Here is a 17,994-nt window from a genome sequence, read left to right as displayed (position 1 = left end):
GAGAACCTCTATGTCTATCCCAGTTCTTAGCTCTGTTGAAAGCCCTGGTCCAGTACAGAACTGAATATGCACATGTCCACTGCAATAGCCAGCTGAGATTTTAGCCACATATTTTTTTAAAAAGATTTATTTATTTATACAAGCACTGGGTACAGTCAGAAGCGCGGGAGGGTGAGAGAATTCACCAGAGCCAGAGCAGGGAGCAGAGCAGGCAGAAGGACCGAAGTACACTGCTGAGGGGAGCAGCAGGTGGCAGGAGAGGTCTGCGTGCCATGTGGGACCCTCCTCCAGTGGCCTGGAAGCAGCCGGGGATCGAACTGGCATTGCAGAGGCTGCGGGCAGCTTTGCAAGCCAGCGCTCAACCGCTACGCCACCGGGGAGGCACAGCCACATATTTCTAACTTGCATTTTAGAAATCGCCTAGTGAACCAGCTTCAGCCAATTTCTTTTGAAACTTAGCCCAAAAATGTATTCCCATTTCTCTAACCTGTCAAGATCCATTTCAAATTGAATTCTGATCTTTCAAGGTGTTTTTCTGTGCACCCAATATTGTGTCAACAGCAAATATGGAATTGTTTCCTAGTTGGCAAGGGTTGACAAAAGAAAGACACAGGTAGTGACTTATACATCTAAAATTGGGTCACTCTAGGAAGGTCTTTCCCTTGTATGTATTTGTATATATTTTTGTATATATTTCCCTGGCATATATTCTCCTGGGAGAAAGTGGTGGTCTCCAGCCAAAAATTTGTCATCTTTATATTGTTTCCAATATAGTCAGCACCCCGACTCCTTCCCAAACCTCCCCCGGTATGCAGGTGATTGGATACAAAGACAGCTGAGATACCCCAGTCAGAAGACATACTCATTCTTTTCATGATGCTTCAAAATCTGCAAGGACACTCCACTAATGACCCAAACTCTTTAGTGTGGTTTTCAAAGGGGCCATTCCTAACTTAATGATAAACTGCCTCTCGAGCTGTGTCTTCCATTACACACACACACACACACACACACACACACACACACACACACACACACACACATTGAGTGAGGTGAGAAGCCAGGTAAGTCTGTCACCTTTATCCCTAACCTACTTGCCCCTCTAAGTTCTGGGCAGTGCTGTTGTCTCTGCCTTGAATGCCCTCTTGTCCCCCTCAATATCAACCCATGTTGATGTAGCCTTTCTGAGAATAACTTCCCACTTATATTTTGAGCCGTATATGTCATCTACCTTACATTGTTTTAAATATAAGCTTCTGAGCACTAGAACTTCATCCTACACTGGGCCCTAAAAAATACAGCTGGAAAGTTCACTGTGGAATCCCTGGAGGGTATCCCGTGCTAGGTCTTCTGCTGGGACTGCTCCCCAGGGGCCACAGACTTCTCAGGGAGTGCCAGGCAGTCAGGTCAAAATCACCAAGATTGGATAGAAAATGTGTATCATTCTTTGGGAACTAGTTTGAAATCTGCAGCAAGGAAAAAAGGGGGTCTAAAAGAATGGGAACCCAGGAGAGGCCCTGAAGGTTTTCCCTGTACAAACACTCAGCAGCACATCCATTCCTGCTTTAGATCTCTCAAAATAGAATTCCCTCCCACAGAGAATATATAAGTCCAGTTGGGAGTTTCTGGGCCAGAAAGGCTTTTCTGGGCATGCATGGATGATACCCACCTGCTCGTTGACTCTCTTACAGAAAATAGCCAGCAAGAAGACAGCTGCGATGGGAGGTCCCAAGTAACTGGTGATGGACTGGATGTAATCAAAGAGCTGCCCGCTTTGTGCTGACTGCACAATGGGCACCCAGGCGATGCTGATGCCAATCAGCACCACGATGAACACTCTGAAATCAAAGCCCCCATAACCAAGTGTTAATAAATGGCTCCAGGCCTCCCTGATGGCCTAGCGCTATCTCCTCTACGGTCTGATTTGGACCCCCGACCAGGGAGCTAACCCACATATGGCACAGCAGACTTATCCTGACTCACCCGCTGCTCCCCTCAGCAGTGTATTTCAGTCAATCCACCTGTTCTGCTCTCCACTTTGTCTCTGGTGAGTCCTCTCACCACCCCCACACATACCCCTGGCCTACACCCCAGTTCTCCTATGCAAAAAAAAAAAAAAGTCTTCACATGAATAAATAGATCACTGGGTATCAAAGATATCTATAACTAGTAAATATGTACACATAACAAATAAGCATATGTAAAATATGTAAAACAAGTCTTATATATTTTATATAGGTAATATATTATTATAGCTCTAATATATGTTTGTAATACCACAGCAAGGAAAAATAATTAGCAAATTAATTCTTGAGGAATTTTTCTTCTGCCTCTTCAAGAATTCATCTGTGCCTCTGAGTAAGTGAAATGCACTTGACTTTCAGTAGGGACCTAGACCCAGTCCCCACCATTTGGGACCTAATTTAGGGTTTCCCTCCTGCCAGTAGCCATCCACAGCTAGTACACATCATTTTCACCTCTCCCTTTTCTGAGCCCTGATTGCTCTTACTGGCAATTCCAACATTTGGAATTGTTCCATCTGAGTGTAAGTGTATCAAGGGCAGGGATGAGCCTCAGAGCAGCAGTCATTGGCTGCACAAAAAATTATGAATCCCAACATTATCTCAGGGTGAAGGGGTCCTGCCTTGAGCAAAGAAACAAAATACTTCTCTTCCCTGGTTGTATCTTGAGTCTTATAAATAACAGAAAGTCAGAAAACTCTTCTTAAGGAAAAGTCATCCAGGAAATGGTACTGCTTCCTTGAAGTATAGTAATAGGTATTGACCTAGTCTGACCTCTAGATGTCTGGTATTTCATCACCTGGGACTGGCTTACCATTTTCCTTACTTTCATTTGCCCTAATCTTGCCCATGAGGCTTATCAGGTGGCAGCCCATATCCCCCCTGTACTCCTGTACCCTTGACTGATAGCTCAGGGACTTGTTCCCCTGCCTTGAGGAGCTTGCCCTGCCTCAGCCCATGGAGAGACATGGAGGAGCTTCTGTTAGTCCTCTATCCAGGGCAACTTCTCCATGGATAATGATGATAATAAGTACATCCAATCCATGAATTGTTTTCAATATACTGCTGTGTCCATTAGCCTCTTTGACATTAACAAATGTGCTCATAGCCTGGTATTTAAATCTTACAGAGTAAGCCTCAAAGATGTTCAGTGAGGAGAGCGTCAGTGTGGAGGGCTGAGGAAGATGGTGTGGGTGGTCTAAAGAGTCTTGGATAACTCTCGGTTAGCCATGGATTCCAGACCTGGGTCTGCCATTGCCTCAGGTGTCTAGATTTAGGCAGGACAAGTCTCTTTTTGCTCATTGGTAGACAGGAGTTTAGATTAGACGATCTCTGATGTGGCTTTTCACTCCAGAGGGGCATCGCTTGATGATCTCCAATTCAAAGTTAAGTGCCACTGAAGGGCAAATATTACTCTCCACAGAGGTTACTCCCATTCTACCCAAGTATCTGCTTATCTTCCCAACTTGAGGGGAATTCCAGGGGTGCATTCTAGGGAACAGCCGGATTTACCTTCCTGCAATCATGAGCTCCTTTTCAGATGCTCTCTTCCGGATCTTGGTGTAGATGTCCATGGTGAAGAGGGTGCTGGCACTGTTGAAAATGGACGTCAGGGAGCTCATGAGAGAGGCCAACATGACTGACAACATGAGGCCTCGCAGTCCTGGAAGAAAAGGAGGTTCTGAGTGGCACAAAGCACCTGAGCTCTTTTATGCTTAGCAAGTGAGGACTCAAGGTTTGTTTGCCTGCCAAAAACATACACTGTTCTCTGATTTGTCTCTCCAAAAGAACCAGAAGTTTTAAGAAATGGACTCTAGCTTTAAATTACATTGTAAACTCACAGCAGTCAACAAAGAGCTAAGAACAAAAATTATATATGAGGTAAATACTTGTCAATTGAACAATGATGGTGGTGGTGGTGATGGTATGTGTGTGTGTGCGTGTAAAGAAGTTGATGCATATGAGATAGTTAGGAGGCAAAATGAACAGAATCTCATGATGGATTTGTGTGGGGACCTTTACTGGCTGACTGGAGGAGGCTGAATCTGCAAATGAGACAATAAGGAGCTGCTGAAAAAGGAGAGGCAGTAGTCGAAATAAACAGAAGAGAATAACACTATGGAATCCAAGAGAGTAACTCAAGAAAGACAAGTGATCATAATGCTGAATGCTACTGAGGGTCAAGTAAGATGGAAAATATCTTTTTTTTTAAAGTTTTTTTTATATTCCCCATACAATTGCACCCCCCTTATTTTGACCCAAATCCCTCCTCTCCCCACCCCCTCCATAGTTGTGTCTCTGGTTTATAGTTGCTTATTGATTTTGATTTTTTCTTTATTATAGTTATTCTTTTTCCTGGTCCCTTATTTAGGTTTTCTAGATTCCTGCTATGAGTGAGACCATCTGGTATTTTTCTTTTTCTTTTTTTTTAATATTTTATTTTATATAATTTTTCCATCATTTTTCATTTTTGCACAATGTATGCATTTTCATTTTGGTTATATTCCCCATACAATTGCACCCCCCCTTATTTTGACCCTAATCCTTCCTCTCCCCACCCCTTCCCCCTCCTCACCGCCCCCCCCAGTGTGTCTCTGGTCCATGGTTGCTTGTTGATTTTGATTTTTACTTTGTATTAATTAGTCTTTTCCTGGTCCCTTATTTAGGTTTTCTAAATTCCTGCTATGAGGGAGGTCATCCGTTCTTTTTCTTTTTCTTTCTGACTTATTTCGCTGATGATCCCTTCCAGCTCCATCCATCTTGCTGCAAACTGCATGTGTTTATCTTTTTGATTGCTGAGTAATATTCCATGGTGTGTATGTACCACATCTTCTTGATCCAGTCATCTATTTTTGGGCATTTGAGTTGTTTCCAAAGATTAGCTATTGTAAATACTTCTGCTGTTAACATAGGGGTGCAGGTATCTTTTGAATTAATGTTTTTGTGTCATTTGGTTAAATACCTAGGATAGAATTGCTGGATCATATGGAAGCTCTATCTTTAGTAGGTTGAGGAATCTCCATACAGCTTCCCTTAGTGGTTGGACCAGTTTGCACACCCACCAGCAGTGCAGGAGAGTTCCTTTTTCTCCACATCCTCACCAACATTTTTGTTGCTAGTTTTTTTAATATGTGCCATTCTCACTGGTATAAGATGGTATCTCATTTTAGTGTTTTTTTTTTTATATTCCCCATGCAATTGCAATCCCCTTATTTTGACCCCAATCCCTCCCTGCCCCGCCCCCCACCACCCATAGAGTGTCTCTGGTTCATAGTTGTTTGTTGATTTTGATTTTCACTTTCTTATAGTTATTCATTTTCCTGGTCCCTTATTTAAGTTTTCTAGATTCCTGCTATGAGTGAGACCATCCGGTATTTTTCTTTTTCTTTCTGGCTTATTTCGCTGAGCATGATCCCTTCCAGCTCCATCCATGTTGCTGAAAATTGCATGTGTTTATCTTTTTTGAATGCTGAGTAGTATTCCATGGTGTATATGTACCACATCTTCTTGATCCAGTCATCTATTTTTGGGCATTTGGGTTGTTTCCAAAGCTTAGCTATTGTAAATAGTGCTGCTATAAACATAGGGATGCAGGTGCTCTTTGGAATTGATGTTTCTGTGTCCTTTGGGTAAATACCTAGGAGTGGAATTGCTGGATCATATGGAAGCTCTATGTTTAGTAGGTCCAGAAATCTCCAGACAGCTCTCCATAGTGGTTGGACCAGTTTGCACTCCCACCAACAGTGCAGGAGAGTTCCTTTTTCTCCACATCCTCGCCAACATTTGTTGTTGCTAGTTTTTTGAATATGTGCCATTCTCACTGGTGTAAGATGGTATCTCATGGTAGTTTTAATTTGTATTTCCCTGATTACAAGTGATGTTGAACATTTTTTCATATGCCTGTTGGCCATTTGCATTTCCTCTTTGGAAAAGTTTCTTTTTAGCTCTTCTGCCCATTTTTTGACAGGATTATTTTCTTTGTTTTTGTTGAGTCTCATCAGTTCTTTGTAGATTTTTGTGATCAGTCCTTTATCATTAGTGTTGTGCGCAAAAATTTTCTCCCAGTCGGTGGGGTTTCTCTTTGTTTTGGTTATTGTCTCTTTTGCTGTGCAGAAGCTCTTTAATTTTATGTAGTCTCAGCTGTTTATCTTTGCCTTCACTATCATTGCTTTGGGTGATGTGTCTGTAAAGATGTCTTTGAGGTGCATGTTGTGTAGTGTTTTGCCTATATGGAAAACATCTTTTTGATCTAGCACAGGAAGGTCAGAAACCAGATTTCAACTGAAAGTGAGGGAATGGCAGTGATATACATAAAGACAGCATTCCTTGTCCTTGATCTTTCTGTTATGCACAGTCCATTCTAGCACAGTAGTTAGAGCTACTGCTCTCACCTGGTATCTGCCAATCTAAAGAAAATAAGATAAACACCCCATAGAGTCCAGTGTAATCCCAGCCAGAAACTTAAATGAGCCATGTGACTCTTCCTAATTGCAACCTTAATTAACAAGCAGCCTGGCTCAGTGGAAAAGTTACCTATTACACCCATTTTTATGGAATTTGAATTCAAATGGTTTGCCCAAGGTCATACATCCAGTCTGTAGTTAGAAAAAATCCCAAATTCCTCATCTCCCTCCATGAGCAAAGTTAAGTGAACCAGATACTCAGTTGCTATGTGCCCTTTACTCCTGCTCCTCTCAGTTTCCCCAACTGTAAAATGAAGAGGTTTGACTAGATGGTCTCTATGTTTCCTTTCAGCGATAAAATTTTTTAAGTTCATTCTAAATTTTCCTGGTTAATAGTTTCAAATTTATGATCTCTTGAGACCCACTAATCTAACAAAAATTGCATCTCCTGATCCAGAATTAGATTTTTCTTCTGTATGAAACATGAACAATGAATAGACTTGCAGGCCTACCCAAAAACTGTTCTGGATTCTAAGTATCCATTCTCTTACGATAACAAGTTCTTCAGAGTAAGAAGGCCCATTGTAAACTACCCATATACTTCCTTATACTTGTTCATTCTAAAGCTAAATGCCCTGAATGCCCCAAAACAGATGAATGTATCAAGAAGGTGTGGCATATTTTTGATTTGCATTTCCCTGATTACAAGTGATGCTGAACATTTTTTCATATGCCTGTTGGCCATTTGCATTTCCTCTTTGGAGACGTTCCTTTTTAGCTCTGCTGCCCATTTTTTGACTGGATTATTTACTTGTTTTTTGTTGAGTCTCTTCAGCTCTTTGTAGATTTTTGTGATCAGCCCTTTATCATTAGTGTTGTGTGCAAAATTTTTCTCCCAGTCGGTGGGGTGTCTCTTTATTTTGGTTAAAGTAAAAATCAAAATCAACAAGCAACTATAATCCAGAGACATATTACAGGGGAACAGGTAGGAGGAGAGGGGGGATTAGGGTCAAAATAAGGGGGGGTGGGAATTGTATGGGGAATATAACCAAGATGAAAATGCATACATTGCGCAAAAATGAAAAATGATGTAAAAATATATAAAATAAAAAAGAAGATGTGGTGTATATACACAATGGAATACTACTCAGTAATTAAAAAAGATAAACTCATGCAATTCACAGCAACATGGATGGAGCTAGAAGGGATTATGCTCAGTGAAATAAATCAGAAGGAAAAAAAAAACATTGGATTGTTTCATTTATAGGAGGAACATCAGGAAACCAAACAAGGAGTCAGAAAAAAAAAAGACAAAACTAGCAGGCAAATTACAGAACTGAGACACATCACAGGTATGAGGCAAAGAGATGGGTCAAAAAAGGGAAGGGAAGAACACAAGAGACTATGGTGACAATTCCCAGGTGATGTGGTGGTGGGAGTTTTATAGGGATTACACCTGAGGAGAGAAAAATCAAATGATGTAAAAAAAAAATACATATAAAATAAAAAATAAAAGACAGTCAAGCTGAGCATCAAAAAAAAAAAAAAAAAAAAAAAGGAAAAACAAACAAACAACTTGAAACAGCCCAGAAGACAATTCATTCTTCAGGTAAAACTCCACTTATTCAAGCCTTCATGTTAATGTCTGTTGGAGAGCTTCAAAAGACCTTTTAGATGAACATGGAAAAGTCATGTTTTTCCCTCAGATGTTTTCAGATCATTTCTTTTCCAAATTTGATGGATGGGAGAGCCCAACTAAGTCATATATCTAAGTCATATCTTCTGCTGAGAGAAGACATGTCCAAAACTGAAGACACCGAGAATAAGTCTTTCTCTACTGGCCCCCCAGCACAGATGAGGCTTTCCCCCAGAGGGCCACAGAAATCTCTTTAAACCATAAGCCCAATCAACCTCCTAAGCAAGCCCCTGCCAACGGGGATGACTCTCACCATTGGGCATGAGCTCCATCACCAAGGTGGGGTAGGCAATGTTGGTACAGCCAACTTTGGTGTTACAGTACTTCTCACATTCCGAGGGGGTGACACAGGCAATTTTATCTGGAGAGAGATGAATAACCAAGTCAGCAAGCAGACACTGGGTGGGGGGGGGGCGAAATTCCAAGATTCACTTTCTTAAAACAAGCTTTTGAACAGGATAATCCTGCCTAAGACCCTGAAATGGCTCTATGGAGGGCAGCTCCTGGCTGAGCCCTTCCATGCTGTGCCCTGTCCTGGTCCTGACCACCCCCAAGCTCTGCCTGGGAAGAAAAGGCAGTTTCTAGGCAGAGGAGGGGAGAGGCAAAGAAATGATCAAGGTGGGAAGGGAGGGGATGTGGTCCGCAGACTTTAGCCAGCTGTGCAGCAGCTCAGCAGTACTGTCTTGTTTCTACTGAAGACTACAGGGACTGGCAGCTCCTTATTTTGAGGATCCTTTAAGGTACTTTAGCAAGTAAGGTTAAACACTCAGACAATGGAGGAAATTCCCCCAGGAGGAGGTCTACTGGGTAGTACTTCCAAAATGTGGAATGTCTGGAGTAAGATAGAAAAGAAGTAGCTGTGGCAAGTGGGGTGGGGAATAGAGAGAAGGAACATAATCTAGACCCTGGAGAAAATTCTAGAGATGTCTATAGAATTCAAATCAACGAACATTTAACAGGTAGCTATTACAGGTATATCATCTAGTGCTGCTTCATTATAGCACTGATTGGAAATTTTTTTTTTTTTTAAGATTTATTTATTTATTTATACAAGCACTGCATACAGTCAGAAGCGCGGGAGGGTGAGAGAATTCACCAGAGCCAGAGCGGGGAGCAGTGCAGGCAGAAGGACCGAAGTACACTGCTGAGGGGAGCAGCGGGCGGCAGGAGAGGTCTGCGCGCCATGCGGGACCCTCCTCCGGTGGCCAGGGAGCAGCCGGGGATCGAACTGGCGTTGCAGAGGCTGAGGGCAGCTTCGCAACCCAGCGCTCAACCACTGCACCACCAGGGAGGCCTTGGTTGGAAAATTTTTATATGTGTTATATCCATTATAATATAAACTATTCAATTAGGAATATTTTTTCTCATAACAGGCAAGCCAATACAGGAATGTGAGACCACCATTAAGAGCACTCTTAACAGCCAATGGCAGCAAATGCACTTTGACTGTTCTGTCTTCATTTTGAAAAGTGCTCACAATAATTTCACTCCACAGTGCTCTCTTTTTTTTTTTTTTTTGTATTATCTCATATTCCAGGAAACAGTATTGATTTATGATGGTTGACCAAAATAATAAATAAATAAATAAATAAATAAGTGCAAATGGCAATGCCAGCGAGGCCATAGAAGGGGCAAGGAAAAATCTTTCACCCTGGAGAGCCAAGTGCAAGGGCCTCCTTCAAGGAAATGGAAAAGGAAACAGGTCTCAGAAGCAAGCTGGGGTCCTTTGGAATCAAGGACATTAAGGTTCTTTGTCATTAAGAAGAGCCTGGGGACACTGAGTAAGAAGTAAGCAAATATCAGCTGGAAAACACCTCAGCTCCAAAGAATGGGAAAAAGAGAGAAGCAATTTCCAGTGGAAGAAACCAGGGAAGACAATGCCACAGGTTCTGTGACCTCAAATTATTCACTCTCTAGATGGGGAACATGCTTGGTAATTGTGGCAAGAAAAAAAAGGGCAGAAAAGGAGGACTTGTGAGTGAAGGGATTTTAGAAATGACTCAGAGCCAGGAAAATGGTAGAAAGTACCCAGTGAGTCCAGCGGAAGCCATCACCTGTGTACAGGATGCGGCTGATCATCCCAGGCATCACCATGAGGAACATGGGCAGCAGCTTCAGGTACCCACACATGATGCAGCCGGCCTTCACGTGAGACATGTTCTTGGCAGAGAGGCAGCGCTGCACAATGACCTGCCAGGGGAAGCACAGTGAGGGAGGAATGGAAGCCAGAGGACCCATGACGGCTTTCCGCCACCCAGACCATCCTGTGTCCTTGACCAGGTAGTCTCATGCCAGTGAGGTGCACTGACCCCCAGGCCACATGAGCCCTGTCTTATCTTTCCCAACCCCCAAGCCACAGACAGACAGGAGCTCTGGGTCTCCTGTCCAGCGTGTACCTGATCTGTGCACCAGTACCACAGAGCAATGATGGACATTCCAAAGATGAGCCCAGGCCATGGGAGGTCTCCCTTGAGTGGATCTCGGAAGATGTGGAATGAGTCGGGCCTTGGGGTGTAGCATTCTTCCTTGATGGTGAGGTTCCCCTCAGAAACCACAGATGGAATGGCTTGCATGTACTTTTTCATGAAGGCGTCATACCCTCCCACTTCATTAAAAGCTGGAAAACATTTGTTACAAAAATTAACATCCTGAAACTCTCAACTCTTCATAGCAGTTTCCTCCTGGGGGGTGCCTGAAAAACTGAGAGGACTACAACCCAGCCCTCACTGTGTGGTCACTTTCCCATTCTGGACCTCAGCTTCCTCATCCATAGAATGGAATTTTTAACCCTGTCTTGTCTCGTTCCCTTTGAGGGAGCTACTGTGAGGGCCCAAAGCAATGGCCTGTGAAAAAACTCCAAGCATAAACCACTTTACAAAGGGAAGACATTTGAATTATTAAAAGACAGACTTTGGTTATTTTTTTTTTTAATGAGAAAAATTTTTTAAAGATTTATTTATTTATGCATACAAGAACTAGGGTGTAGAACAGAGGTGCTGGGTGGGGGCAGTGGTGAGAGGACTCACCAGAGAGAGCAGGGAGCAGAACAGGCAGATCTACTGAAATATACTGCTGAGGGGAGGCAGGAAAGGTCTGCTGTGCCATGTGGGACACCTCCCTGGCTGGGGACCAAACTCAGGCCACAGCAGTGATAGTACTGAGACTTAACCCTTAGGCCATCAGGGAGGTCCCAGACTTTGGTTTTGAACCAGGCCCAAAGACTCTGTTTTTCCCCTCACCCCCTGTGGTGGCTGGCAGGGATGCCAGACGTAGAGCTGGAGACACAGGCTAGGTCATACCAGTAAACCCCTGTTTCCAGCAGTCTGGTAGCAAGGACAGAGAATGGATGAGGGGTCTGGAACCCTGCCTTCTCTTGGTTGTGTGCCCATGAAAAAGACATTCCGGCCCCTGCAGAGCCCTGGAGATTGATAGGGAAAACTGAATGGAAGCTCTTGGAAAACAGCATAGAGAATGGACAAGGCTTTGCAGAACACACAGACAGCATGAGCCCCCATAAAAATAAACTACATTTTACAGCCCTCCATCTTAAATACCTAGAGATCTAAGGTCTTGTCTTTAGAATTTCATAGACAAATTTTTTTTAAAAAATCAGGGTGTGCAAATTGCATGTGTTTATCTTTTTGGTTGCTGAGTAATATTCCATTGTGTAGATGCACCACATCTTCTTGATCCAGTCATTTATTTTTGGACATATGGGTTGTTTCCATAGCTTAGCTATTGTAAACAGTGCTGCTATAAACATAGGGGTGCAGGTGCCCTTTTGAATTAATGATTCTGTGTCCTTTAGGTAAATACCTAGCACCATGGATAGAGCTGGAAGGGCTCATGCTCAGCAAAATAAGCCAGAAAGAAAAAGAAAAATACCGAATGGTCTCACTCATAGCAGGAATTTAGAAAATGTATATAAGGGACCAGGGGCCTCCCTGGTGGCACAGGCAGTTGAGCACTGCATTGTGAAGCTGTCTGCAACCTCTGCAGTGCAGGTTTGATCCAGGCTGGCCAGCAAGAATCCCACATGGCGCAGCAGACCTCTCCTGTCTCGCCTGCTGCTCCCCTCAGCAGTGTATTTCTTCAGTCTGCCTGTTCTGTTCCCAGCTCTGTCTTTGGTGAATCCTCTCACCCTCCCGCACATCTGGCTTGTTCCCCAGTTCTTGTATAAATAAATAAATCTTTAAATAAATAAATAAATAAATAAATAAATAAATAAGTAAAGGACCAGGAAAAAGACTAATTATAATAAAGTAAAAATCAAAATCAACAAGCCACTATAAACCAGAGATACTCTATGGGGGGGGGGAGGAGGGAGGAGGGATTAGGGTCAAAATAAGGGAGGTGGGAATTTTATGGGGAATATAACCAAGATGAAAATGCATACATTGTGCAAAAATGAAAAATGATGTAAAAAATATATAAAATAAAATAATCAGGGTGTGGGGGGAGAGCACCACAGAATGGTTGGTTGGTTGTTAATTTTGTCAAATAAAGATGCAAACAAAAAAGTAGTCACTTTCATCAATTCATACAAGAAAGAACATTTAACATCAAAATGTGGACAAGATATAATCAGATTTAAGATGCAACATTTGAATGTATTTAGTCTACAGTGTAGCTGTAGACTTTTTTGTCCAGTTTCTCTATAGATAGAAGACTATATTGTCACAGGCTGACATTGGGAACCACTGTCTAGAGAGGGCAGCAGGCACTCCAAATGTTACTGGTCCAGGCCACCTGAGACCTCCAGGGCTGGTGAAGGTGCCCTCTGCACACCCACAGTGGTGGCGAATCACTCCCAGGCCATTCCCTGGGGAGGGCAGAATTAGTCCTGCTTCCTGCCTGTGATAGGACACAGGCTCCTATCTCTGCCTCCCCACCTCCTCAGCCTGCCCTAGCACCACTTACCAAACCCGGTTAGGATAAAAGACCCCACCAGCATGATCCCCGTCTGCAAGGTGTCCGTGTAAATCACAGCCGCCAAGCCCCCTACACAGGCGGGAGACAAAACATCCTATGTCAGGTACGATGGCACAAGTAGCCTGTCCCCTTTTCCCACCCTCCACTTCTAACCCTGCACCCCATTCAGTCACCCACTGGCCTTTCCTTCCTTCCCTCCCCTGACCTGCCCTTCCTGTTCAGTAGCCTGCTGCCCAGCATGTTCCAACAGCTCTGCTTTCATAGAAATGCTAGGTAGGCCTTGGGGAAAGGAAAATGTTGCTCCCTATTTGGGGAGAAAGAACTTTAAGTGAACCTTTTAAATAGGAAGATGGCTTCTCTATGGTAGAGAAGCATCTTTCATAAATGAAGGCAGGGAAGTCAGAGTGCAGACATCTCTACAAGGTGTCTGGGGACACAGCTAAATTGGCACATTTTATAGAGTTACTTGTATTTCCACTTTCTCTTTTCTCAGACCATCTAAGTAATAGCTTGTCACCAAAACTATGGAGCTCTAGCTGAACAGCAAGTTGCATCATTGACCATGGCTCTGCCTAATCAACACAGAGTAACACCTCTGCAAAGGTGCCCCCAGCTGTTCTCTGTGTCAGCAACCTCTCCAGTCAGCTCTTGAGTATTCCTCTAAAATCTTTTTGTGTCATTCTATCCCTTACACAATGCCTCCCAGCCCCTGTCAGAGCAAATCCAAGACACTGCACTATGACCTCAGGACTATCAGGCCTTATGAACCACACACACCCCAGCTCCCTCCCATGGGCCACCCTCCTTCAGTCAAGCACATTTGCTTGCTCACCCTGCCTCCCTCCACCCCATGTTCTTGCCTCCATTATTTTGCTCTCACCTACCCCTGTACCTGACACTTCTCTGACTCTTTCAACTCAGCCAAGTCCTCTCTACAACCTACAGGCCCACATCCCTCCATATTCCAGCCAACACTGGAGTTTTCTGGAGCCAACTCTATAACCCGTTAGAATCCATGAATTGGAGCCAAGCAAACACCCCCTCCTCCTTCCTGGGTTTATCTCTCTTCCTTGAGAGAAGCTATGTCTTTTACTTCCTCACTCTTCACAAGTTACAGATCCTAAACTGGGATTGAGCTGCTGGATCATTTGAATGACTCACCAGTGATTGTATAAATGGCAGTGATGGCCAGTAAGAGAAAGATGGCCAGGTACAGATCCAGGCCCAGTGCCAAGTTGATGAATATGGCCCCAGAGAAGATATCCGCCTGGAAGAAGAGGGGTGGAGTTAGGAGTGAGAGAGGCCAGGGTGTACCTGGGTCTGACTGAGGTACTTCAGGGGCTGGGACAGGGAGGCATATTTGGAGGGGTTAAACAAAAATAAAACAGCCTGATTAAAAGATGAGCAGAAGATCCGAATAGACACTTTTTTTAAAGAAGACATACAGATGGCCAACAGGCACATGAAAAAATGTACAACATCTCTTATTATTAAGGAAATAGAAGACGATAATGAGATATCAAGTCAGGCCAGTTGGAATGGCCATTTATCCAAAAAACAGAAATATTGTATTAGTGAGAATGTAGAAAAAATGGTGGTGGTAGTGAAAAATGGTACAGTTATTATGGTAAACAATATGAAGATTCCTCAAAAAATAAAAAACAGAAACTATATGATCCAGTTATTCTATTTTTGGGTATTTACCCAAAGGATTGATTGAAGAGATAATACATACCCCATGTTCATCACAGCATTATTTATAATAACCAGGAGTTGGAAATAACCCTGGTATCTATCAACAGAAGACTGGATGAAAAAAGATGTGGTACATGTACACAACTAACTACTAGTCAACTATAAAAAGATGAAGTCCTACCATCTGCTACAGCATGGATGGACTTTGGGGGCATTATGTTTAGTGAAATAAGTCAGATGGAAAAAGACAAACAGGGCCTCCCTGGTGGCACAAGTCTCAGCACTATGAAGCTATCAGCAGCCACTTCAGGACAAGTTCAATGCCTGGCCAGGGAGCTAACCCACATGGTGCAGCAGACCTCTCCTGTCACCAGCTGCTCCCCTCAGCAGTATATTTCAGTAAATCTGCCTGTTCTGTTCCCCATTCTATCACCGGTGTATCTGCTAACCTCCCACACCTCTGGCCTACACCCCAGCTCTTGTATGCATAAATAAATAAAATAAATCTTTTAAAAAAAAGAGTCAAACTCACAGAAACAAGGAATAGAAAAGTTGTTGTCAGAGGTTGGGAGGGCAGGGTGGAGGAAATAGGAAGAGGTTGGCAAAAGGATATAAACTTTTAGTTGTATGAGGAAAGAGGTCTGAGAATCTAATGTAAAACATGGTGACTGTATTGTACTACTGAAATGTGCTAAGGAAGTAGAAATTCAATAGTTTCAAACACACAAAAAAAGATAAATATGATGGATGAGTTCATTAGCTAGATGGGGTTGGGTGGGATCCTTTCACTATAAACACATATATCAAACCACCATGATATATAAGTGAAATAACTTATAATGCTTAGTGCCAATTATACCTCAACAAAGCTGTACTTTAAAGAAAGAGCGCAGGGCCCCCCTGCTGGTGCACGCTGGGTTGCGATGCTGCCTGCAGCCTCTGCAGTGCCGGTTTGATCCCTGGCCACTGGGTGAGGGTCCCACATGGCGCGCAGACCTCCCCTGCTGCCCGCTGCTCCCCTCAGCAGTGTACTTCATCAGTCTGCCTGCTCTGCTCTCCCCTCTGACTCTGATGAATTCTCTCACCCTCCCACGCTTCTGTACCCAGTGCTTGTATGAATAAATAAATAAATCTTAAAAAAAAAAAGAATGCAATTACTTAAAAAAAAAAAAAAAAAGAAAAGACAAGAAAGAGAGCAGCAAGTGACCTGGTTTTCTAAAGGAAAAGGTAGTATTGTGTTCACAAGGTAGTATTGTGTTTACCTAAAGGAAAAGGTAGTATTGTGTTTACAAAAGGAAAAATTAATGCAATAATGTAGTAATTCTGAAAAAAAGTCAACTGATTTTTTTTTCAAGCTGAAGTAGTTTATTTTCCACACACCTGCACACATCTTCTCTTCCAGTGACCTTCCCACAACATTGAAAGATCCTGTTGCCTAGTAGAGCTCCTGATTGTCTTAATTCTTACCCCTGAATTCACCAATTGTGTTCTTGATACAGTTCTTTTTCTCCTCCCCTCCTCATTTAGCTCCATAGAGAAACTTCTATCTGGCTGGAAAGAGCAGTTGCTAATTTAAATCAGCAGAGAGCCCTGGAGCCACCTGGAAGTGTAGTATTAAGGAATTATCATGGAGAATCTTTTATTTTCAAATCTCTAGTTGTAAAGGGAACTAGATTTCCCCTAGATGGAAGGCATAGACTGTTTTACTGTATAAACCTGAAACATTTCAGTTCATGTAAAGGACCTCCCTGTCAGAGTCTTAGGGAATGGTGCCCCTAAATTTTTTCTTTATTTTATCTTCCCCACTCCCTTACAGCTACTCAAGACCCTCCAGTGGCTCTGGTTCCTGCCAACTAAATCTCCTGTTCCCTGACTCTACTGGTTGACAGACAGCTTGTTCTACACCAACTCCAAACCTGTATACTAAGGCATAACACCCTCTTCCCCAAGATGGGCCCCTTGAGGATCTGTGCCTTAGCTCCCCTGCAGGTTCTCTATTCCCAGGGGACCTACAGCATGGCCTTTCCCAGTGGGGGATAATAGGCAGAACCAAGGGTAGGGACAGATATAGTGACTTTGACCCCATCCCCACTCCCCAGGACCAGTGGTCAGAGGACCTAGGTTTTAACCCCAGCACTGCCACTGTAGGCCTGAGTGACCAAATAATAAAACCCTTTCCTCTTTACATCTCAATGTTTTCATCTTTAAAGTGGGAGGCTCTGATTCTTGAGGCTTGTGATTCTCAGTGACTAGAATGGGAAAGCTTTTCAGGCAAGAAAATCATTCTCCTCCCAGTCTGGTCCTTCTGCAGGGAGAGGAAAAAAGAGTCCCCCGCAGCATGTTAACCTTGCTAAGGGTGAAATGGCCATTCCTGGGTTTCACTGAGCATGGCAGCAACTCAGCAGACTGCTGTTTTCTTTGCAAGCCAAGCCAGGCCTATACACAGTAACCCTGTTTAAGAGAACTGCAGGTGGCACTGATCTTGGCACCCCCTATTCTTGTGTAGGCATCTTCCATCAGGTAAATTGTAAATAATTGCCAATGATCAGGGAAACCAAACTATCCCAAACTATATCACCTTTATGACTTCTGAGCAAATGATTGGTGATGCTACAAAGAATCAAGTTGCCATGAAGCCCACCAGCCCAGTTTTGATGTCAAATGCCTTTCTGAGTGTAGATTTGATGGTGTTGTTTTCCAATCTGAAACAAATCATTAGCTTTCTTTATATGCATACAAGAACTGGGGTGGAGGGGGTGAGTAGATTCAGAACAGGTGGATCTACTGAAATACACTGCTGAAGGGAGCAGCAGGCGAGACAGGAGAGGTCTGCTGTGCCATGTGGGTTAGCCCCCTGACCGGGGGTTAAACTCATGCCACAGTGGCTGGGGATAGCTTGACAGTTCTGAGACTTAACCTCTGCACCACCAGGGAGGCCCCTGAAATGTAGCATTAGCTTTTTATGGTGATGAATAATGCAGGCGGGCCCAAGTGCCAAGAAACTTCAAGGCAAGATCAGTATGAGGACAAACAGAAAATTCTTGACAAGCGTAATGAAATCTGGTTTGATGAGAACCAGAAAGCAGAGAAGAAATTTTGAACAGCAACAGAAAGACCTGGAAAAGGTCTGCGATCCATTCATTGCCAAGCTGTGCCAGAATGCAGGTGTCATAGGAAGAGGAACACCTGGGGGTTTCCCTGGTGATGGAGCTACATCATCTGCTGGGACCTCCACTGGGCCCACAAC

At 43.4% G+C, this 17,994-nt stretch overlaps 1 protein-coding gene across 3 annotated transcripts in view; it reads right to left on the bottom strand.

Annotated features, from left to right (window-relative positions):
* The window catches only part of SLC5A1 (solute carrier family 5 member 1), a 113,301-nt gene that overhangs the window by 8,262 nt on the left and 87,045 nt on the right, over window positions 1-17,994 (bottom strand). For all 3 annotated transcript variants that reach the window (XM_037510972.2, XM_054695277.1, XM_037510971.2), the window contains 7 exons: window positions 14,214-14,319; window positions 13,041-13,121; window positions 10,517-10,737; window positions 10,175-10,310; window positions 8,374-8,481; window positions 3,534-3,684; window positions 1,670-1,838 (listed from right to left, as the gene is read on the bottom strand). In XM_037510972.2, the coding sequence (XP_037366869.1) occupies window positions 1,670-1,838; window positions 3,534-3,684; window positions 8,374-8,481; window positions 10,175-10,310; window positions 10,517-10,737; window positions 13,041-13,121; window positions 14,214-14,319 (972 nt within the window). The remainder of the gene's footprint in view (window positions 1-1,669; window positions 1,839-3,533; window positions 3,685-8,373; window positions 8,482-10,174; window positions 10,311-10,516; window positions 10,738-13,040; window positions 13,122-14,213; window positions 14,320-17,994) is intronic.

Source organism: Talpa occidentalis, unplaced genomic scaffold (genome assembly GCF_014898055.3).
Source record: "Talpa occidentalis isolate TD23 unplaced genomic scaffold, MPIMG_talOcc4v2.1 talOcc4.14, whole genome shotgun sequence".
Classification (NCBI taxonomy): domain Eukaryota; kingdom Metazoa; phylum Chordata; class Mammalia; order Eulipotyphla; family Talpidae; genus Talpa; species Talpa occidentalis.
Note: the sequence above shows the minus strand (reverse complement) of the source record. Positions and strands in the feature narration are given on the sequence as shown.